Source organism: Canis lupus, chromosome 3 (assembly GCF_011100685.1).
Source record: "Canis lupus familiaris isolate Mischka breed German Shepherd chromosome 3, alternate assembly UU_Cfam_GSD_1.0, whole genome shotgun sequence".
Classification (NCBI taxonomy): domain Eukaryota; kingdom Metazoa; phylum Chordata; class Mammalia; order Carnivora; family Canidae; genus Canis; species Canis lupus.
Window position 1 is genome coordinate 64,383,100 of NC_049224.1, and position 24,925 is coordinate 64,408,024.

The 24,925-nt window shown below is 42.6% G+C and overlaps 1 protein-coding gene across 10 annotated transcripts in view; it reads left to right on the plus strand.

Annotated features, from left to right (window-relative positions):
* LDB2 (LIM domain binding 2) overlaps positions 1-24,925 on the plus strand; it is a 375,134-nt gene that overhangs the window by 342,983 nt on the left and 7,226 nt on the right. For all 10 annotated transcript variants that reach the window (XM_038533315.1, XM_038533313.1, XM_038533316.1 and 7 more), the window contains exon 6: positions 22,285-22,408. In XM_038533315.1, the coding sequence (XP_038389243.1) occupies positions 22,285-22,408 (124 nt within the window). The remainder of the gene's footprint in view (positions 1-22,284; positions 22,409-24,925) is intronic.

Below are 24,925 nucleotides of genomic sequence, written 5' to 3' on the forward strand. Positions count from 1 at the left end.
GAAGAATGGAAGACTTACCAGGCTGTTGTGGATTTTTAAAAGTGTTTTTGCTTGGAATATGTTTCACACATATATCATTTTTTCCTGAATTATCTTTTCCTGTGAAGCAAAATCTCTATGCCTATGCCTTTACATAGAAGGAAGAAATCAAAGAAATCTACATAGTTCTTTCCAAAAGAAGGGAGGTCAAGGGAAACTCACTGTTACTTAGTGAAAACTAACCCATATTTGCCTATCAAATTCTCCCACAGTTTTCCTGCTTTGTCACTCAGGGTGAGGGGAGGAGGGGGAGAGAATTGATGTTTCTGAGAGTCTTGAGTTTTTAAAACAATAATTCCAAGGAATAAGGGAGAATCTAAAGGGAAAGAAAGTCCCTCTCTCCAAAACAAAACACAGACACATAGCTACACACATGCATATGACAGTGAAACAAATATTGACTTTTTAAAAACCTCTGAAAAGGCAATATATAAATATAATTTCAGGAAAAAAAAAACAACTTCACATGAGTCATATTGTGATTGATGACAGAGCACCTGCCATGTGCCAGCATAATATGGGGCATGGCACATTACATACATCATCTTGCTTAATTTTCAGAGCATCCCTGAGAAAGGTGCTTTATTTTGAGCACAGAGAGACTGAATAACTGGCCTCAGGCTGCACAGTCCTTAAATGGGGAAGTCGGATTAACCACCTGAAATGTGTGGCTTCTAACCTGCGCTCATCTCTCTAGGCCTTCTTCCCTGCCCCTTGAACCTTCTAAAGGTTTGCAGCAGCCTTGCCACCTCCTTCTCTGGCCATTCTCTCTCCCCTGAGCCATCCAAGTCATGTGATTTGTGAGGATTACAGAACCAGGGTTCTTCACCGCAGGACAACTCCCTGTTAAGTAAGAACCAATGTTCTCAACCCAGGTGGATACGAGTTAACACGGTGCCCATTCATCACACCTCTGGCTTCTTCTCCTAACCCAGGTGTCATGGTTTTTTGTGTCACCTGAGACAAAAGCATCCCAAAGAAGCACCAACTTCTCTGGACAGTGGCTGAGTGCCATGGACATTTGACCTACTAGCTAGTACCCCTGAGCATACAGCGAGGGCCTCCAGTGGACCCTCTTCTCTGTTTTGCATATTATATCCTTACTATATAAAGATTGTGCTAGAAACATTTCAGCTGTGTGTAGGTCTTCTTGTCCTATAGAAAAGTCTATTACATTTTGTCTGTTTTTAAAAATTTTTATTGAACAACCATCAGTCTGGAAATGGGGGTGGCATACAAGGAAAATATGACAGCCACTTCCTCCTCAAAGGGCATTACGTTCTGGTTTGGTAAAATATTTATATTTCCATTCTATACACTGGTCTCCAAAACAGAAGTCCCTGGTCAAATAGCTTGATAGCAAAATGTTAGGTTGAATCATATACAATTACCACTATTTGGCCATTATTATCTACAAAAATGACAATTTTGATTCACCAAAAACTGTTCCAACCTAGTAAGTAGTAAGATTTAGAAATCCTGTGTCCTCCTCTTGGAAATTGAGCTGAAGGCGCTGCCAAGTTCTACAGTGAGGAAAAACTTCCTTGATTTTAATTCACTCAGAATATTTTCCCAAATTTCCTCAACCTGGGATTTTTTAAAATTGTTTTGCCTAACACTTTTAATATCTGCAAAATACATTATAGGAAATATTGATAATATGCATTTTATGAACCCAGGCTTCATTTCCTACAGATCTTTCTCCCAACAATACCAGACACCCCCCCAAATATATCACAGCACTGTGTCCTTCTATACATCTGCACATGATTGTCCCTCCTTTCTGCCTGACAAATTTCCTTTTCACACTCAAAACCTCATTCAGTGGATCTCCGTATTTGGAGACTCCTTTCTGACCCTCACCCAGGAAAGAGAACAATTCTTTTCTCGAGCCAAGGGATCCCTGCCAAGCCATTTCTGAGTGATAAAAGGGACCAGAGCCTCACTGAAGTTTCACTCAGTTTGTAAGACCTCAACCAAGATGCTCCTCTTTACTCTGGCTCTAATCATAAATTTATAGTGAAGACCGTTGACATCTTCTGAATACACTCATGCTTTGTAACTCAGGTTGGGTGAGATAGAATAAGTACTTTATGACTTCTACCTGGATCTTTTTTATTTTTATTTTTTTGTCTTCCATGCTGAAGTATAATTTAGTCTTTACTTATCCATCTTCCTCACTAGGCTATGAGCACCTCTGGGTTAAAGAACAGAGCCTATTTATTTGGATATCTCCAGACTATCCTAATAGCTAGTAGATCCTTGAAAAACACTCTTTCTTTCTTTCATTATTTATTTGAATTTAACATAAAGAGTAAGAAAACAATGAAGTGCTACATTCTGGTGGAGAAGTACTTGCAATGGCTGTCCTGGGCTGAGAGTCCTCAAGTAACCAGGAAGTTCAGAAAGGTCTTATGGGGGAGGCAGTGCCACATGGGGATAGGAGGGTGACAAGGGAGATTCCTCCAGAAGCTTCATCCGAGTCTGTCCTCAGGCAATCTGGCTCTAATATCCTTCTTGTTGAGATCTCCACCGAGCTGTGCTCTTCAAAATTCACATTGGAAAACGAAAATACCAATTCCATAGCATTTGTCATCTATCAAATTGGCAAAGATATCTTATAAATGGTAATACTTAGTGTTTGGGAAGATACATGAAAAGGAATTTCCTTTTAAGCTGCTTGAGGAATGTAAATTAGCACAACTATGTGTTTCCACATTTTGTTTCCTTACTCAGGACTAGCCTAAGCCTTTAGTGGAAGTATCGATGATAAAACTTCCCTTACCCCCGTGCTTCCCAGGACTATGGGCAAAAACTCCTACAAAGCCAGTCTGGAGTGTTCAAGGAGGGGAGACAGAAGTTGCAGGGCAAGCCCCACTGGGATGAGACTCCATCTCTAAGATCCAAACCGAGACACTTTGTCTCATTCACATAAAAGTATCATAATGTCCAGGGGGTTTTAAGATAGAGTCTGAAGTAGAATAAGCACTGCTAGGACATTAATCTTGTTTTGCCACATAGAAAATTTGGGAGTGCAGCCAAATTCACTCAGGCTTGGACTTTAAAACGGGTGTCATCCCCAAAGGCATTGTGAACAGAGCGTTCATCATTATTTAGGGATCACCAGAGAGACATGGACCATGCTGGGGCATCACTCTCTGCAAGGTTCCCCCACCCCCAAGTTTAGGATCGTTTACCTTGAAAGCTAAAATTAGAGCCTTGGTGCTCAGCACAAAGGCTCTGTTGGCATAATTAATAATGCAGAGTCCTCGTGTGCTGTGTGATATGAATTGTGTTGCTAATTATATTGTTATGAATGTGGTTTAGAGTATTATTAATGCAGGAAATATCAATACTTAAAAGCTTTGCTGGCAGTGAGATTTTTGCTTTAGCAGGGCATGAGCTGGCCTATAAGCATTAAATACTCTCTTGCTTAGAGGCATTAATCTGTACTCCCTTTGAATACATTTAATTAAAAATTTTGACTTCCCAGTAATTGTTGTTTTTATGTAACCCCAAAATGGAATTTTATTGGAGGTCAGGCTCTTTTATATAAGGACCCATCTGTCCAGCCAGGTGACGTCCCTCAGACAAGGCCTCCTCCGGTGGTGTCAGGGAGATGGTGAAGGAAGCTAGCCTTCTCTTTGGGAGTCTTGCACTCCTGGGAAAAGTTTCAGCTTTATGGATAGGAATAAAACCAAGTTCAGAGTCAAAAGGAGGAGAACAGCATAGAGGGTATGATTTGACTCTGTCCTTTGCTGTTGCTTTTTAGTACTCACTCATGAGAGTCCATTTCAAACTACTTTGGAGCCTACTGACTTGGGTTCTGAAGTTCGCTATTTCTTGAATGAACAAATACATTTACATACATGATTTTGCCTTGTCTCCTCAGATTTGTGGCCTAGCTGCTCCTATTTCCTTTTTATATACATGAATGGTTTTTTAAGAAATGTTGTGCAGATGGGCAGGAGGGAGGGCACTGTGTTCTATAGCTTAAATACTTATCTTATGGAAACCTCATAACAATCTAAGACTACGTATCGTTGCCCCATTTTGGTCACACTGAAGCTTGAGGACATCAAAGCCTCACCAGGGTAACACAGTTGGTGGGCCCCAACTAGGATTTGAATTTGGGTATGACTCAAGCCCAAGCCCCTTCCTGGCTTCTCCTAGGGTTAAGTTGGTGACTCTTTGATCTAGGGTAACCAAATGTCCCATCTGAATGAGACTGGGGGCTTTCCTGGGAAGTGAGATTTCCAGTTTTAAAATCTGGAATAGTCCCAGGCAAACTGAAACAGCCTAGTCACCCTAATTCCATCCCATAATTCCTCATTTTACTCCATCTTCTCAGATGACTAAGATTCAGAGTTTATTCCAGAGAGGGGATTGGAGTCTGTTGACTGGCTCCCTCTGTAGGAAGTGGTTGACATCTAAGAAATGTCAAACACATGGAGGGAGCAGTATTGCCACCACAAAGGGCAGAACTCTCCAACAACAAACATGACCCAGAAAGTCAAACCAACTGGCCTGCAGACCAGCTACCACCAGATGCTAATCCCTCTGTCTGGGATTAGATTCTCTGCTGGAGAAGATTTCCTCCAGCATTGGGTTTGGGGAAGCATAACAGTTATTGTTCAGTGCAAGGTGTCATGGAGAGAAACAGACCTGGTCTATAGGGTGACAGTGTGTGTGTGGGGGGGGGGGGGGCGGTAGGGGAGCAATGTTTATCAAATGTTCACCTGTCTAGACAATTTGCAGCTGATTTAAGAAGCCCTCCGTGTACACACCAAAGAATTCTAGGCTTCAAGACTTTACTAATAAAGTTGAAAATATGCTAGTATTAATATAGCTGGCACTAAAAAATAGGAAATAAATGCCTGGAAGTTTGTCAGCTTATTAATCATTCCTTTGTAAGCGGTGTTTTTACTTTCATGGCTGCAACATCTAATCACAGTTCATTGGCGAAAGGCCAACCTAGCTTTTGCATTGGCATATTACCATGCACTGTGGTTCTGTGCTTCTTGTCCACTTATTAATGTTGCAGACTTCCTACAATTTAGTCTAAAAATAGCATCAGTTCTGCGAAAAACACTGCATTTCTGTTTTAGCCATGGTAGAGAAATATGGAAGAGTGTGTGTGTGTGTGTGTGTGTGTGTGTGTGTGTGTGTGTATACCTGGAGAAAATATTGTGATGCCTAATACCCATAATTTGTTATTCTCATGAAGCCTTCTTTTGGGGCATACTGAAAATTAAAAGAGAAAAAGTAAAAGGAAGAGTGAAGAGAGAAGCAGATTTTTTCCCCCCAGAACCCTAGCTATGCATAATCTCTGTTTATTTTTAGTGCATGAAATGATCATGCCAAGCTAGAATGAAACCCCAGAAAAAGGCTGTTCTGGCCTTTTATTAGAGCCTTTTTTTCCCTAAATGAAAACTGTGTTGCACTCCTACTAGGTCCTATTCTGCTTTCCTTCATCAGTTTGAACTGCACAGTGGATGTGGAAAAATGATTGATTGGCATATTTCCTTATATGATGCCTTATATAATTACATCCTTTTTGGGTGCTTTTGGACAGAACATTCCTAGATAAAAATTATTCCAACAGTAAGGTTTTCCTCAACCACATCCCTGTTTGAATGTCTGTCTGTCTATTAGCCATGCCAGCGCTCAAGCATGGATGACACAGTGATGATTTCTCTAAATCCATGATTTATTTTGCACCCAGAAGAACTTGAACAAGACAAATAGCCTTTGAGAAGCCATGTGAACCTGAGGGAGCTGCCAAGGACACAGGTGAAGAGTGATAGAGGATGCATTTCATAATCACAAGGAAAAGCAGCAAAAGCGATAAGGCCTCATTGCTGCACAAACAGAAAAAGTGAACAGTTTGCATATCAGACGTATCAGGTGTTCGGATTTGACGCAGAACTCCTGAATAATGTGTTGTTTGCCTTTTGGAGAAATTAAGAGGAAGGAAATGTCATTCTGCAGCTTCACACAAGATAGCAAAGAAAGATGGTAGACTGGGAAATTGTCATTTCCTAGGCTGCTTCCGAAAGATATCGCTGGGAGCAGAGTTCCAGGGAGGTAATGGAGGACCTGGGCAGCCCAGAGCTGGCCCCAGAAACAAGGACTTGGCCAAATGCTATTTAATCAGCCTTGGTTTCAAAACCATGTGCCAAAGGAAGAGGTAAAAACTTTACAATAGTCGAGAGTAGTGGAGACAAGGTGAGCTTTGGAATAATTCACCTCTTTAATTGATGTTTATTGAGCACCTGCTATGCGTTGAGCCCCTTTGTGGCTATAGGATTAAAAGGAGTTAAGCTCAAATCTGGCTCCATTAACTTCTAGCTGTGGGTCTGGGGACAAAGCACTTAGCTTCTCTAAAACTCTGGTGGTAGCCTCTTGGACGTGGGGGATAATTGGTCCTAACCCACTGGTTGTGAAGATAAGATGAGATAAGTTATGAGTGGTAAGTCACTTAGACCTCTCCAAGCCTCAGATTGCTCATTTGCAAAGTTAAGATACTAATACCTAAGTCATAGAGCTATTGTGAAGTTTAAGTGGGCTGACAGAGCAACTAGTTGTGTGCCAGACCTCTCAAAACAGTAGATGGCCTTTTTAGGAGTTTTTGGTACTGGCTCAGGTAAGTAAAATTCAGGAAAGAACAAACTTTGAGAGCGTTTCTACTGGGAAAATGGGGACTTGTCACATTGGGAAGCTTCTCTAAGCTTTAAAAACCAGCTTTTAGGACAGCCCGGGTGGCTCAGGGGTTTAGCGTGGCCTTCTGCCCAGGGTGTGATCCGGAAGTCTCAGAATCGAGTCCCACACCATGCTCCTTGCATGGAGCCTGCTTCTCTTCTCTGCCTGTGTCTCTGCCTCTGCGTGTGTGTGTGTGTGTGTCTCATAAATAAATAAATAAATAAATAAATAAATAAATAAATAAATAAATAAAATCTTTAAAAAAAAGCACAAACTTTTATCATGCAAAAAAAAAAAAATCCAGAAGAAAGGAAGAATATGGTGACCCCCTCATTCTATGTTCATACCAAATAAATATTGCTTTTAAACCAAGATGACCTGGCACCCCTTCAGGACTTAGGACATTAGGTTCTGCCTCAGATCATGAAGGAGGTACTCGCAAGGTACTGCTGAGGAACATACTTTTCCCAGTGGCCAAACTGAGTTTTGCCCAGACATAACAGTGGAGCAAAACAGAAAGTCCTGGATGCCAGGGGAGAATTTCAGGTTCAAGAGTTTTCCAAGTGCTAGTTAAGAGTGCTGAAACCAGACTCTCCAAAGGAAAGGAAATGTCTTATTTACTAAGGGGAACACCCTAGAAAGTGTCACAGTGTGTAGAAAAGATAGACCTCAAGCAAGCAGAGCAAAGATCACAGTCCAGACAACTCTTGAACCCTATGAGCTTCAGTTTCCATGACTGTAAAAATGTCCAAGAGATTTCCAGCTTCCAAAAGTCTGTTTAGGAGCCTTGTGCTATCTGTTTTATATATAATTTGAGAATCTGTGGCTTCATCCAAATGTGGTAGCCTAGAGTGAACTTGTAGTTATGTTTTCTTATTTCTTTCTGGAAGGCCGCCATGTTAGTTCTGCTAATTGGTCCCGCCAGCTCCCACGAAGATGCCCACCTGAGCTCCTCACGGTGCTCAGAGGGCCTGAGGAATCTATTCATTCTCATATCTAAGATTCAGTGCCAAAGAGGGCAAGTCCAGGCAGATGTCCAGCATAAAACTCTTAAATGCACATGCGCACACACATGAGGAAAGGATGGAGGCTGAAGCTCCAGCATGCTGGATCGATTTAATGACTAGACGAGGAACAGATTTTCAATCATCCTGTACAGATCTTCTGTCAAGGGCCCAGGGCCCAGGGATGCTTTCAGAGCACAGAAGTGAAAGGGAAACAATTAGACAAATACATGAAGAAAGATAAGGAAGAGGAGCTTCCAATGTGCATAACTATAGATAGATGAAAGAAAAATAAAAACAGGCCCTACAACCTGTGATCCCTCTTGAGACTTTTAATACTCTCTGTAGGAAAACAAGCACAGTGAAATTAGAGGCAATGCATATTCAAGTTTTTTTTTTAAATTTTTATTTATTTATGATAGTCACACACAGAGAGAGAGGCTGAGACACAGGCAGAGGGAGATGCAGGCTCCATGCTCCGGGAGCCCGACGCGGGACTCAATCCCGGGTCTCCAGGATCGTGCCCTGGGCCAAAGGCAGGCGCCAAACCGCTGCACCACCCAAGGATCCCCATATTCAAGTTTTCACGTAACCCTAGAGAAAAAGTAGCAAAGGGGTGGGACCTTGAGTGCCTAACTGCTCTGCTGAGGATGAAGGAACAGGTGCCCTGCTCAACCTGCAGCTGGGCCTTATCAATCTTTTCACTGAAATGTCTGCTTTGAGCCTTAGAGGACATTGCCCTCTCATTCATTCATTCACTCATTCATTCAGAATTAATTTGTTTGTATGCTTGCCTAATAAGTGTCAATATCTGATGATGTAAAGGTGGACAACTCTCCTCACCACCAGGATCCCAATCTTATTGGGGAAGCAGCTCATTACAATGCAGGATGATAGTGATCTGTTCATAAGCATGAGCATAAAAGTTAAGAGAGGTAGGAACTGCTTAGTTTGGGGGCTAAGTGCGACGAAATCAAAGCTAAGGGGTCCCTGAAAGCTCTGTGACTTTGGGCCAGTTACCCACTCTCTCTGGTCTTTCTTTTCTCATCTGTATGTCTATGTAGTTAATGTGCTGGAAGATGAAGTGAGAAAACCCAGAGGAGGCACTAAACCAGCTGCCGGGTACCTAGTGAACACCGAGCTCCAGTCATGATTAGAAGTAGTGAGTGATTCATTAGCAAGCTACTGAAAAAAAAGTTTTACAATCACAGTTTTCTTTCCTCTTGCAACTTTCTCAAGGAAACCTTCATGTGTTTGAAGAGTTGAAATATGGCCTCCTCAGGTCTTGGTTTAGACTCTGCTGCTCTGAATTAACTGGAGTAGATAGTGGACATGACACTCTTTCCTGAGGTTCCTAACTCTGGATTCCAGAATAAAATCTGGCTTTCTGCATAATGTCTTGACTTTTGAGCAGCTCCGGTGGCGCAGCGGTTTGGCGCCGCCTGCAGCGTGGGGTGTGATCCTGGAGACCCGGGATCGAGTCCCACATCGGGCTTCCTGCATGGAGCCTGCTTCTCTCTCTGCCTGTGTCTCTGCCTCTTTCTCTCTGTGTCTATGAATAAATAAATAAAATATTTAAAAAAATAATAATGTCTTGACTTTCTTGAGATTCCCCACACATCTATTCTTTCTCCATCCTTACAGATCTCCTTACAGACTTCAGATTTCTCTTCATGAGCCACTTCTTTTTTTTTTTTTAAATTACTACTTCTATTGGTAAACATGACATTCAACTCTTCAGAAAAGGCAGTCACACACACACACACACACTCACACACACCCTTTTAAACAGAAACCACATGGAGTCACAAGCACCAAAGATACCACAACACAGAGAGAAGGCAAAGTGGCTGGAGTAAGGTGTTTGCAGATTCAACTTTAGGATTGAAAGAACGGGTACACAGAAAGGCACCACATGGGGGTTCGGAGACCCGGGTCAGCACTGACACACGTGTCCAGAGGCCCAGAGGCCCACAGGAGCCCAGGCTTAGCCCGTGGGGCTTCGGGGAGCTGCTGTAGGCCTGGCTCTGCAGCCTCTAAGGCAGAAGGGGAGTCGCAAAACCTGGCCGCCTGGTGGGGGCAGCCCAGAGGAGCCCCCATTCCACTGCCAGGGTGCTTCTGGGTGTCTAGAACTGGACGGGGAGCCGGTGTCTATGGCCCAGTGTGCTGGGTGCCTTCTTCTAGACTGTGCAGTGAACTGCGATCATGAGCCACTTCTTTCCTTTTAAATCTTCCCTTTTCCAACCATGCACAGCTCTCCATACCTTTTCTGATTCCAGTATCAGGTGGCACAGCACTGACTTGTACCAACTAAAAGGCCTGCTACCCTTCCAGCACCTGTGTGCTTGAATACCTATCTCTGTGCTAACTCCAGGGCCATGCAAAAATAGATTAGACCTTGTCCTCAAGTTATTTACAGTCAGCATCTTTCCACTCTCAGGAGACCCGAAACATTGGCACTCCCTGGTCCCAAACCCTCCAATGTCTTCCTGTCCCCCTCAGACCAAAGGCCAATGTCCTCCTGATGGTTTTCATGATCTAGTACCTCACAGCCTCTCTGAAATCACCTTCTCTTCCACCTCATTCTCTCCATGGCCACTCTGCTCCTCTGTGAGATGTTTCTCAGAGCTCCCAGGCCTTTGCCCTTGCTCTTCCCTCTGCTCAGAATGCTGTACCTTCCACCTGAAATGTTTTTCCCCAAATGCCTGAGATTAGGATTGCCAGATAAAATATAGCATTCCTAGTTGAATTTAAATATCAGATAAATAATTAATAAATGACTATTATATTTATTAATTATTATAATAAATTATTGTTTATTATCTGAAATTCAAACATAACTGGGCATTCCTATACTTTTATTTGCCAAAAATGATAACCTCACCATCTGATCTTTACTCAGATGTCACCTTCTGAGTGATTGTAGTCCTTTTCTATTGCTGCTGAGACAAATGATCACAGATTTATTATCTCACGGTAGATTAGAAGTCTTGGCATGGATCTCAGCACATTAAACTCAGGGTGCTGGCAGAGTTCTACTCCTTTCTGGAGGCTCTAGGGCAGAACCTGTCCTCACCTTGTCCAACTTCTAGAGGGTGTCCACATCCCTTGGCTCATGACCCCCTCCCATCCTCAAAGTCAGCAACGTCACACCAGGTCCTTCTCATGCTGCCATCTTTCTGACTCTCTGATACCCTTTTCTACTTTTAGATGCGCTTATGATTATGCTGGGTTTGCCTAGATAATCCACTCTAATCTCTCCATCTCAAGGTCAGCTCATCAGCAACTTTAATTCCCTTTGTCGCATAGCCTGACACATTCCCAGACTCAAGGGATTAGGGCACGGGCACCCCTAGGGAGCCACTCTTCCAAGCAGTGATTTTAGCCAGAGTATCCAGACTCTCAACCCTCTGAACTTCAACGCGTCCTGCCTCCTTTCCCTCCTTGCTTTCCCTGCTTGCTTATCACCAACATATATTTTGTGCTTATTTATCGTCTCCTTCACTTATGTAGCTCCATAAGAGCAGTAATTTCCTTTATTTCTGTTAACCACACCCCCAGCACCTAGGACATACATGGCGCACATAGTACAAGTTCAATTAGTATGTGTTGAATGAATGAGTGAATAAATGAATGAATCCCAATCTCTGCCAACTCCATTTTCATACGTACAGTGTCGCCATTGTCAACATGAATCCTGCTTTTCACCAATCTCACTTCTATCCCTGGGAGGAGAACTGGCTGCTGATACAAGGCTCCACAGGCTCACAGTGATCGCGGCCGGCGGGAGCAATTGAGCAGCTGAGCGCTACATTACTGAGAAATTGCTCCTTCCTTTGTGTCAGAGTGGAGCTGGAGGGCTGTTGCTGGCAGAAGCCCCCAAGAAGGCAGGCAGGCAGGCAGGCACTCCTAACAGAGCTGTGTGCTGGGGTGCTCGGGGCCAGGAGAGAGAAGTCCCTGTCCCCACATACTGACCATGGCCCAGAAATCCTCCCGAACAGCGGCCGTGGGGATGCTGGCCCAAACCCCAGAGCATAACGCTGTCTTTAACAGTCTTGTGGGTGTTTACACCAGGGCAGGAGGCAGGCGTAACCATGCAGTTAATGGTCAGGAGGGATTATAACTGCACGAACAAGATAGCCATGTGCCTTGGAAACTGTCACTGACAGCTCCCAAGGACCATCTCCAAATTCCCTTACTCACAGGACGAAGATTATCAGGCCCCATTTATACATGCTAGTGTTTAAATGCTACCTCACTGCGGGTGCACAGTCTCTTAGCTCCTTGGGAGAAATAACCAGCATGCTACATACGCTACCTGTTTCCGGTGAGGTACAGCATGGACGGGTGCAAATGCCCCCAGTGCTGTGATCAACAGCACTTAGGGGGCCAGTCTCTACTGCTTGAGACTCTCCAAGCAGCCAGTATTTGCCTTTGGGGATATTTGGTACTTTTGTTTAGCCCACCACATCAAAATACTGCTGATGCTTTTCTCATGCTTAGAAAACATGGATGGAAGAAACAACAGTATGATATGTACCATGTTGCAGTCCAGTGTCCACGCTGATGGCACTGGTGGGAGCACTTCATGCCCAGGATGCTTTTGCCTACATCAGTCGCACCCCTCAGCTCTGCTGTGGGCCAGAAACTGAGGCCCTGACGGTGCCTGCCTCGCCACTGTAGCTGGCTCTCTGATTCCATTATGGGCGGTGTCCAACACCATATTCTTGCTTGCATTCACATCTGTATACCCTCTGCCCAAGATGTCCACCCAACCTATGTCCTAGCCGCCTCTTTTCACCTGGCTGACTCCCAAGTCATCTTTTTAGGTCTCAAATATCAGTTCTTCCTGGCAACCTTTCCTGACACCTCTTATCCTTCTCCTTTATAATTGCCAGCCCACTTGGGAGTCTCGTTTATCCCGTCTCCTTTCTGGAAGGAGGCTTCAAGGGAGGGAGGCTGTGCAATGTTCACCATTGCATCCCTGGTACCCAAGTAACTATAGTTACAATGTGCATGAAGCAAGAACTGATCTATTTTCTGATGTCTAATCACCTATTTGTTTTTGTTGTCCAGTCTGTCATATTCATGTATTCAAGCATTCATTTGTTCCACAAACATCAGATCCATTGCCGGGTGCTAGGTAATATAATAAATAATGATAATAATAAAACAATAGGACATAATCCAGCTTTCTAGTTCTTTACACTGTAGTGGGGAGACTGGCAGTTTTATGTGTCAATTTAGCTAGGCTATGGTCTTCCTTTGTTCAGGCAAAAAAATCTAATTTTTAGGCTATGTACGTATACATATACGTATATATACATAGGGCAGGAAACATACAAAATTTTAGTAAGTAGGTCTTGACAAGTTTCAAAATATCTTCTATGAGGCCCCTGCCTACCCCTCGATTTGACTATACCCCCATCATAATAGGCATGCATATGTTAGGACCTAGATACATATTTTAGGTGGATTTTCTTGTTTTCCTAACAACCTGATTAGATAAGACCTATGGTTATCCTGACTTGTTCTGTTGGGGAAACTGAAACACCAAGAGATTGGATAGTTCATCCAAGGTCACTCAACTATTAAGTAGCTGGGATTTGAACCCATCCTAAGCATGCTTAACTCCACTAAACATGATTCTTCCTTATACCCGAAGTTCTTCATCTTTTATATATTGCCTAATTTCTTACAAACCACATTGTCAATCAGAATTTATCAAAACCACCCACCAGGTAATTTAGTAGAGGAAATTTTATATGGTAAATTATGTACAAAGATGTTGAAGCTAGAAAAGCAACCAGAGGGGGGCACCTGCGTGGCCCAGTGGTTGAGCATCTGCCTTTGGCTCAGGTCATGATCCTGGGGTCCCTACAGGGACCCTGCTTCTCCCTCTGCCTATGTCTCTGCCTCTCTCTCTCTCTCTGTCTGTCATGAATAAATGAAATCTTTAAAAAAGAAAAAAGAAAAGAAAAGCAACCAGAGGAAGAAGAGACAACCCTAAGATTAGCACCGCCACTCCAAGGTACAAAGGCAGGAGGTGCTACTATCAGGTCACCAGGTAGAAACTGGAACCATAGTGGACCTATAATGACAGTTGTTGGAGAAGCCATCTAAAGCAGAAAGGGCAAGAAATACCCTCACTTGGTTCTTTACCCATGTTGTAGATTGAAGACTATCCCTCAAAAATTTATGTTCACCTGGAACCTCATGGTGTGACCTTATTTAGAAATCTAATGACCAGGCAGCCCAGGTGGCTCAGCGGTTTAGCACCGCCTTCAGCCCAGGGTGTGATCCTGGAGACCCAAGATAGAGTCCCATGTCGGGCTCCCTGCATGGAGCCTGCTTCTCCCTCTGCCTGTGTCTCTGCCTCTCTCTCTCTCTCTCTCTCTCTCTCATTCTCCCTCTCTCTCTCTCTTTCTCTCTCTCTCATGAATAAATAAATAAAATCTTTAAAAAAAAATCTAATGACCAAGGTCATTATAAGAAGAGAAGACACAGAGACATAGGGGAGAAGGCCATGTGAAGATAGAGATCGGAGTGAAGTGGTTACAAGCCAAGAAACACCAAGGTTTTGCCAGAGCCAACAGAAGCTGGGAGAAGCAAGGAAGGATTCAACCCTAAAGCCTTTGGAGGGAATATAGCCCTGCTAACACCTTGATTTCAGACTGCTAGCCTCCAGAACTGAATTTGTGGTACTTTGTTATGGTAGCCCTAGGAAACTAACCCAACCCAATTCCCTCCAATCTCTGAAGCAGGTTGGAAAAGAGCTAGTAAATTGTGTGCAGGAGTCTGTCCTGTGCAATACAGAGACTGAAGGAAGGGGGTGAGTCTAAGAGCAAATAGGCAAATAGCCAGGGCACTAATGGAAGGGGATGCTCACACCAAATGACACGGTGGAAAAATGAAGTGCATAGGGTCAGAAGGAAAGAGAATGTACTTCCAAGGCCTTGAACTGTGTTCATTGGCCTTACAGGTACCGCAGAAACATTGAGCCTGGCGAGTCTGATGGCACCTCTGTAGGTCAAGACAAAAGCCCCAGCATTTCTGTCCTGGGGCTGGCCAGAAAAGCAGCCAGTGGTCACATATGGGAGTCCTTTCTGGTAGCCTCAAAATTGAGGTCAAGGCATAGATATTGAAATGCGCATGCTTGGCCTGCTCCTTCCCCCAGAAGGACTGTTCCTGAAGTGGCAGCTGCCGCTATGGCAAAGCCAGCTCCTCAGCACCACCCACCCCCCCTCCCAGAACAGAAGAGGGCTGTCTGTCTCCAGGGTTGGATGTGATAACTTTCCCCAGTAATCAATTTGCAAAACAATTGAGAAAAGGCAAAGGCTCCCCTGGTTGAATCTTCAGATAAAAAAAAAGGATGTTTTGAATTTGACAACCAATCTACCTTTAATCCTATCAGGAAATAAACCCAAATGATAATCTGATGTTTTAGAATTGCATAGCTTCTAAAGGAAAGCATTTCCTTCTCTCTTGTTTTTCATCCTCTGAGGCAAAGTAGGTTTTACTCCTGTGGATGTCTGTTATTCATTCTTATCTGTTTCTAGGTGTGATTATCTATTTATTTTGCTTTGTTTTGTTTTGTTTTCCTTTTAGATTCTGTGTATCTTTCTCTTGTTTTAATGTAAAATCTCTTTCTGTGAGGTGTTTCTTAATTAGGAGATACTCCTTCACCTTAGAGAAGAGTTTGGTTTTTAATCACCCCACACTCTGATATCTTTTTAATCCAGATTCAGCCAGAGGAGTAACTCGTGGGGGAGAAAAAAAGAGAAAGAACTCTGGTTTGTGGATTTAAACATTTTGTATTTATCACTGAATTCTAAAAATAGATTTTTATTAGAGATGTTAGCCACTAAAATGCAATGTAACTATTGGCCCACTTACCATTGGAGTCTAGTGACCCCCTAAGTCTCAAGGAGACCAAATGATTTACTCCCCGGTAGCTAACCAATCACATCACACATGGATCTCCTGGCTCAGTGGAGAGCTATTGGTGCAACCAGTATTTATCATAATACCAATTTCAGTCCTTTGAGCATTGACTTTGTTCCAAGCATTGCATTAAGTATTTCCATATGTTGTTTCAAAGTACCAGAGATAAGTGTCATTATCCCCATTTTGCAGATGAGGAGATTCAGAGAGGCTGCAATTCTTGGCCAAGAACACACAATTTGTAAATGGCAGACTTGGGGGTTTGAGTCCACGTGAATCTGGTTCCAAAGCCTGCACCACTCATGTGGTGGTGAATCCTGTGTATACAAAGCAATATAAAGACATTGAGAGCTTTTGAACTTGGTATCTCAGCAGTGATTTAAGCCACTCCTATTTAGAGAGATTAGACAACAGAGCAGTTAGTTGTTAAGAACACAGCATTGGAATCTGGCAGACTTGACAATAAACCTCTTCTTTGCCCTTCAAATGCTTCTAAAACCTTGGATACATTATAAGAATCACACTCTTTACTCTCAGCTCTAGGTGATTTAATAGCTTTGAGTTTGAGTTTCCTCACCTGTAAAAGTGAGCCAGAAGCTGGTGAGGGTTAATGATATATGTCAGGGACATACTCCAGGGACAGGCATAGGTTAGATACTCCATGGTGATTATTAAATTACAACTCAGCAAATATTTGAGTATGCCTAATACGGTGTTAAATAGGAGGGAGAGAAAAGTAAAATATGGCTTGCTATAGATAAGGAGATGAAACAAGTCCACAAGAAAGGAACCAATGCAAATATCAACACTGGGCTGAACCTGCTATAGTAGCAGGGGTCTCTTGCGAGCAGGGATTGTCAGAGACAGATGTGGGCTTTGAGCTGGACCTTGGAGGGCATTAATGGTCTATTGGTGGGATTCCAATATAGTTTGCAGGCCAGTGCCAGACTATAAATTCTTAGTGGTCCACGATCAGATGAGGAAGCTTGCTCTGGAATGTAAATTGACTACATTATTGAACACATTGTTTAGTTTCTCTGACTTCTTTTTTTTTTTTTTTTTTTTTTTTGACATAAGACTTTCTCAGTGGAGGAAGCAATGAACTGAATTATACTCTGCCTCAAGCTGCTTCTCCTGTCACAGAAACACAACAAATAGTTTGCAGACCACCTACTTTGAACAGCACTGGTTTAGAATAGAGGTCAGCAACCTTTCTGTGAAAGGCCAGATAGTAAATATTTTCAGGTTTGTGGGCTATATGAACTCTGTCACAACTATTCAACTGTGGTGTCATATCACAAAAGCAGCTACCAACATTATGTAAGCATGGCCGTATTCAGCCCACAGGCCATAGCTTGTCAACCTCTGGCTAAAAGGACTGGGAAAGGGGACGTCTTCTAGGCAAGAAGAACAACATGAACAAAAGCCTGAGCTGGTATTGAATAGTAACCTCGGGCAAGCTTTATATGCAAAGAGTAAGTGGCTCAAGCTCAGAGGATGTCATCCATCATCCAGAAAAGATTGGATCAAAATGTTGGCAGTAGGCAGGACCTAGGTTTGGGAGTAAGCCAAATGCCAGCCCAGGGCATCAGCTTTTTCATAGGCCAGAGCCAACTCTGACAAGCATCACCTATTTCTGGAACTGGGTTTGGGCAAGGAGCTGAGCAAGAAGAATAAGTGTGAACACATAACTAAAGAGAATCAAATTTCTCCAGGATTACTGTGAGATGAAAACAAAGCAAAACACAATACTGTCTTTCTACATTTGCTAGGCCCTTTGTTACAATGAAAAGTCCCAGGATGAGTTGAGATCTTCCTGCCTGGCCTGGACATACAGTAATTTGGTACATGTGTGTGCATTTGTACAAAGCCTTCTGTACAGAGGAAGCAATCAGTTATTTATCACGTGGACAAACCACCTCTAGGCCCCCAAGACAATTTGGTTTGTCTGCTATTAGTAGATGACTCTTGGCCATATATCTGGCTAATCTGTTTATTATCCACCCATCCATCCATCCATCCACCCACTCATCCACCCATCCATCCACCCACTCATCCATCCATCCACCCACCCATCCATCCACTCATCCATCCATCCATCCATCCATCCACCCACTCATCCATCCATCCATCCATCCATCCATCCACCCATCCATCCATCTATCCTTTTATTCACCCAGCAAGTTGCTATTGTAGTTACAGGTTTTTTGATTCCATACTCCAGGGTCAGTGCTGGGGCCAGAATCCCAGAAAATGAAGTCAGAAGCGTCGGGGCACCAAGCCTAGCTTAAAACTTTTGCTAAATCTGCAGAAAGGTGTGCTTGCAGCTTTGTTGGGATGGGCAATAGCTTTCTTTGGGATCCTACATGGACCTGGCAGGGATTATACATTTCAGAGCTTCATACTCAAAATGAGATCTCAGGCCTTGCTGACTCCTGCCCCTTTCACAGTGTTCTAGAATTCCTCCTGGTGTCCCCCCAACCCCACCACAGGAGGAAGCAAAACTAAGTGGCAGCTCTGCATGTAGGCTGCTGCAGATGTTGCAGAAATGCTGTGGTCTTCCTTTTCAGGCAAAAGGACTGGTCTGCTGAGACCTTTGTAGAAGGCCCAACTCTGCAGATACAATTGTTCCTCTAAATCAGAAGACTGTGTTATTATGCTTAGCTCCATTAATATGCATTTGACTGATGTGTGCATGCACGTGTGTGTCTGTGTGTGTGTGAATGTGTGTGTGTGTGTGTGTAGCATGGAAGAGAAGAAATGTAGCCTGGTTTATACTTATTACAAACAGGGAACTCTTTACTCCGAGTCAACGCATGGGGATATAAGAGGGTTCGTAAACATCCAGATATTTTGTACAAACTTTGCAAGACAGGCTGTGTAGCCTTCCTCAGATTCTCAAGGGGGCCCAAGACCCTAGGGACAGTAGGAATCCCGGCTCCAGAAGGAACTGGCTAGTGACTGCGGGAACCCATTCCCCAACCGTCTTCCTGATCTCATTTCATAATGCCCCTGGCCTTTGCTGTTGCCAAAATGTACTGGCTTGCTGCCTGAGAAGGCAGGCTTTTGTCTGAGTTAGTTCTGCCACCTACAGCCCAGCAAAGCCAGCACAGCTCCACAGCAGGCTCGTTTGCACGCGTGAATAAAGGGGAAGGCTGCCTTTCTGGGCTGGGAACCCTCACTGGAAGAAAAATGGCTTTGGGGATTCCTGATTAGTATTCAGAGATACGAACTCCTTTGGGGTGGGTTACAGTGATGGGAAGATATTTTTACATTAAAGGGAAAGGAATAAATCCTGAGGATTAGCACCTGAAAAAAGTACTGCCCAAAACCCAGGGAGGAAAGGCAACCCCGCAAGAAAGAAGTAGATAATGAGCTCGCAGGTTCTCACGATAAATGCAGCTCTCCCATGTGCTGGTATGTTCCATGGCCCCTGCCCTTCTGTGTCCACAGAGGTCACTTTTGCCATCTAACTTGTCGTGTAATGAAAAGACTTGCTTCATAAAGATGTGATTCCCAAAGATGCTCGATGTATAAACCAGAGTAGTTTTCTTAATATGCTTAAATCATTCTGAAGGGGACCTGAGACCGAGGCAGAGATGGTGTTATCCTCCTCATTATGTCCCTAGCACCAAAGTAGAGTGCCTGACACATAGGAAGAAGCTCAACAAATGCTTGTTGATTCGAAGTAATAGAAATGTCATTTGTTTCACAATCTGTGCTGTTCTTGCTAATACAGAATTGTAATATCTACTGTTTGTTGAACTCTGATGTGTCAGACATATTATCTCAAATTCTAACGATGATACACAATATGGGTATTGTTTTACAGGTGAAACTGAGACCCAGCACTATCAAAGGGCTCACCCAAGGATGTACACCTAGTGACAGAATGAATACAGGACAGACATCCATACCTACACCTCTTGAGTTTTAAGTCCATGCTTGTTCCACTCCGTTCCATGTATTTTACATCCACTGTAAGCCCATTTCTCAAAAATGGGGAATGGGCCAAGAGGAAACGGTTGAAAACCTAACTTTGTTATTTTAGTTTTAAAAGGAAACAGTGCTTTTCTAGTCCTTAGAATTTCCCTGAAATCATTTCTTACTAACGTAGCTTAATAATGGATGCAAACATCTTCTGACCCTGTCTGAATCTAGCAGTGGTTTTCCTTTGATGGATAATCCACTGTTATCTCTGTAGAGATGACTGTGGAATTCTTCACTCCGTTTGGACTGGTGAGCATCAGTGGCTGGTGGAGACTCAAGGCTGTCTATAGCCTGCACAGACTTTGATTTCAGCAAGGAATTCTTAATGTAGTCTTCATAGTGTGGGAATGTGGAGTTAATTGCAGAGGAATTCCCTCTCTTTCATGGGTTCTTCCTTACTAAAATTTAAGTTTCAGAAAGGACTCCAAAATAAGTAAGTAAGAAGATATACAAGATTGAAGATGCCCCATAACTAATCCAGGTCTCATTACTTGACAGCCTGATTCAGTAGGATTGAGTAGCTTTGTCTCTTTGGCTCACACTGTACTTGAGTCATTCAGGCTTCGAAATATTGCTCTCTTCCTCTGAGAAACTGCAATGGGGAAGAGATTACAATTGTCCTTTTCAATGGAGTTAGAGGTTTGGGCCAATCTTAGATCATCAACAGGTAAAAAGGGCAGAGAAATTTTTCTAGATGAAGGTAATCTTGATATATCATGCTTAGGCTTGAGAAGAGAGGAAGAGCATGGGTAAGTGAGGTTAACTGAAAAAAAAAACAAACAAAGTAGAATTCAAATGGAAACCATGGGGAATTTGCACATCTTACTGTTCATATGTATCTATCCTAAAGCCCAGCATATGTAGGGCAGCAGACCTCAAACTTTAGTAATATGTATCCGAGTCAGACAGGAGCATGCTTTTCCAAAAGGCAGATTCAGGACCTCAGGTCCAGACCCAGTGAAACAGAAGGGGAAGAGCCTGGAAGTCTGCATTTTTAATAGTCAACTCATTTGGTTCTTTTTTTAAGATTTTATTTATTTATTCATGAGAGACAGAGAGAGAGAGAGAGAGAGAAGCAGAGACACAGGCAGAGGGAGAAGCAGGCTCCATGCAGGGAGCCCGATGTGAGACTCGATCCCAGGACCCCGGGATCACGCCCTGGGCCAAAGGCAGGCACTTAACCCCTGAGCCACCCAGGGATCCCCATGATTCTGATGGAAGTATTCCTTAGACCATACTTTCAGGAACAATGAAAAGGAGAAATCCTCCATTCCTTCTAAGGACACCTTAAATGCATCCATTCACTTGAGCCAAACCTAGGAAAACAGAAAGAAAAGGCACAGTCTGGGCATTCAAAGAGCTCAAGGTCAAGTAGAAAAGAGACTTGGAGATGCAGATGGTAGCAAAGCATGGATGAATAAGTTCATAGAGCAGAAAGGGTTGGGTGCATGGGAGAACCATAGAGAGGCACCCAATTCAGCCTGCATAGGAGAAGTGCACGAAGTGGAGTTGAAGGTGTTAACAGAAGAAGTAACCTTGTCTTCAAGGATGAGTGGGCATTAGCCAAGAGAAGAGGGAAGAATTGCAGGTAGAGGGAACCCAGTGGACAAAAAGCAGCATGTCCTCTGAGTAATGACAGAGGGAAGTAGAAAAATAGATGAGTGACGCACGTGGAGACTGCACATCTGCCTTTCATAAATGAAATGCTGTTTCTCCACGTGGAAGAGTGCTTTGCCACTATGTATATGGCTGTGTTGTGGTCTTTGTCTTCTTAGATCCAGTACTCTCAATGCAGCAGTATTCTGATGAGCTTCCAACTGAGAAAGAATTCAGAAAAGTTCAAGGCAATCCTAAATGGATTTACCTTCCTGTTTCATTCATTAATCTTTGTCATCAGATGTCTTGAACCAAAGTAAATCCGAAAAATCTAACCAAAGGAGGGAAAAAAGCAATCATGTACGGAGCCACAGAAAAAGCTCCCACTCTGAACTAATGTTGGCATATGTTACTGACATTATCATTATGTGTAAAATACAAATGAGTACATGAATAAAAATAAAATAGTGTTTGTCGTGGGCCTTGATAAGAATTAGGATCAAAAAAGTACTTGTAGTTGCCACTTTGTTCTCCCCAGTTTAAAAGATGGCTTTCACTGCCACATAATCTACATAAACTAGCATTGTAACTCACAGTGTGTGGTTATACAAACAGGAACAACAGCAGAAACCAGAGTAGAAATCAGAGCATGCTGTGCACCATGGAAGAGAGCTTTTTTCTTTAACCAGAAAGAATCATTTGAATTCAGAATAGAGCTTACATATATCCACCCAACAGTTTGTACAGAATGTGTCTCTGGATGTGTGTGTGTGTGTGTGTAAATCACATTCAGCTCTAATATGCTATTATAAATAATAGTAAATAAAGTGGGCATTATCAAGTGTTGGTAATATTTCTTTTCCTCCAAACTTGCATGGACAAAATCAAAACCAGGGGGGAAGAAAGAAAAGTACCTTTGAGCTTTCTAATTGTTTCCAGCTGTTAACATTATTTATTGCAAATAATATTATCAACTAGTGAAACACCGATGTCTTTGAACTTTTTGCAGTTGTGTGTAATACTGGAGCCAATGCAGGAACTGATGTCGAGACATAAAACTTACAACCTCAGTCCACGAGACTGCCTGAAGACCTGCTTGTTTCAGAAGTGGCAGCGGATGGTGGCGCCGCCAGGTACGACCTCGTTCTTCACTCTTGTTCCAAATACACTTTCTGAGGCCTCTTTGGGGGATAAAGTGATGTGAAAAGGAAGGAAGGAATCGTAAATTTGTCAGGAAATGTAGTTTCTTACGGATATTTGGACTTGGGGACGTTGAATTTGTGAAGTACAAGCATCCTTAGGAATCATCTACAATCTCACTTAGGACCTGAAACCCAGAAGTCTGTTGATTTATTTAATGTTACAAAGCCGAAGTCAGAAGCAAGGTTCCTTGCCTTCCAGTCCACTGGCTGTTCCATTGGACGAGACTGATGTCTTCTTGTGGCCTACTGTTATTTTGCTTGTGTGGTTTTTTTTTTAAAAGAATGATAGAAATTATGGGAAGGACGGAAAGGAGGGAGGATGGAAAGAAAGAAAAAAATAAATAAATTTGCTCTGTTTTTAAAGACAGATCTAGTATCAAAGGTGCTCTGATCATGAAGAGAATACATAAAAGATTCCATTTTCCACACTTCCTTAGAATGCAGTTTAGATACTATAGTCTCCTGCTGGGGCTCTGAAATTACTGCTTCCAGTTATCATTAATTGTCATTCTATCTAATACATTTTTACTCCCAGGCGTATGTCGAGCCTCATTGATCATAAAAGCAAAATGTATCCGTTTGCTAAAAATTATTTTTATAAAGAGTAATTATTAACACGAAGCACATAGCTTTCTGAATCACAAAATAGAATGGTCACCTTCTACTGATAATGGCCCAGGCATTTTGTATGAAATGAATATAGTAGACTTCACCAAGTACCTATTTAGAAATCCGAGAAAGCGAGCATCATCTTACATAGAATAGTTACATCCCAGTCTTAAAGGAATTTTAGACATTTGGAACATGATTTTTCAATGTTGTTAAATGTGCTTAAATTATTTTCTCTTTCAATATCAATAAGGCTTTCTGGGAAAAAATATTTTACTCAATAAATGCCTTGAGAACCCATGTTTTCCAACATTTGCATATATAATTTCTATATTATTCATTAATCACTCATTCAGTAGTTATTGACTGAACCCGTACTAGGTGTCAGGTGCTGTTCCGGTCACTGAGAGTACAGCACCGAATGGAACAGTGAGAGAAATCCCAGCGCTCCCAGATCTTCTGTTCTCTTATTGAATCCTCAAAATAACCTTATAAGGCATTTCATGTTACTTCCATTTTAAATGTACAGGGCCTGAGATTTAAGTAATAATTTGCTTAATATTAGTAATAATATTATAGTAATAGTACTGAAGGAGTTCTGTGTCACAATAGGTTTTTACATCTCCAGAGTTCATGACTCTATTACCTCAGTTACCTGCTGCCCATGGGAGTAATCCAGAGTATGCAATTTATGCATATTCCCCCAAATTTCATAAAGGAAGCACAGATATAAAAAAAAAGTAGCTGAGTTTAATTTTTGAGGTAAAGGATGAAGTTTGTCAGAAGAACTAAGTACTTGCTTGACTTTGAATGTGTCACTCAGCTCCTTCTAAGTGCCATGAGCTGGAACAATTCTATTTCCTATTTCCCCAACCTTCAGGACAAGCACCCGTAACTCTCTATGGATAGACATGTTAGGCCCTTTGATGAAAAATCTTTGAACATAAGAGACAAAATATTGTATTGACATATTGGTTAAGCATCATCAATATTGACAAAATATTAAAAGGAAAAAAATGGTGTATAAATAGGAACATAATCCCCTTCTTCCTCAACAGCCAGGGATAATTTGGTGGACTAGGCTGTCTTTGAAACAAGCCTTAAAGGAGATCCTGCCCCCTGCCCATCAAAAGAAGGAGGCAGGATCTCTCTCTCTCTCACTTGGATCCAGTATGGCCCTGGCTCATCTTCTCTCCATCAGAGTTGGGTCAAGACTAGGGTTAGCAAAAAGGATGCTCTTGCATGCCATTTCCAACTTAGTGACTGCCTGGAAAAAGGTTCTGAAGATTCCTCATTTACAAATCACAGGTCAGAATAGTATTTAATTAATAGAGTTGCTGTGAATATGAAATAGTCATGACAAAGAAACCATGAAGAACATGAAAACATTGAGTAACACTCACTACATAATATATAAATAAATACTATTCATCTGACTGCACATCACCACGGGTCCCTATGTTTTCATGAAAACATTGCCCATCCATCCAGTCCAAAATATTTTCCTCTGTTTCTAAACAGGACTTTCTTTTTTCTTTTTTTTTTTTTAAGATTTTATTTATTTATTCATGAGACAGAGAGAGAGAGAGAGAGAGAGAGAGGCAGAGACACAGGCAGAGGGAGAAGCAGGCTCCATGCAGGGAGCCCGACATGGGACTCGATCCTGGTCTCCAGGATCACGCCCTGGGCTGAAGGTGGCGCTAAACCGCTGAGCCACGGGGATGCCCTAAACAGGACTTTCTTGAAAAGATCTAGTCCCTCTTCGTGAATATGCCGGCTGTGGCACACTAAGACATCTTAACACCCAGGGACTTTGAAATTAGTAGCATTCTTTAAACA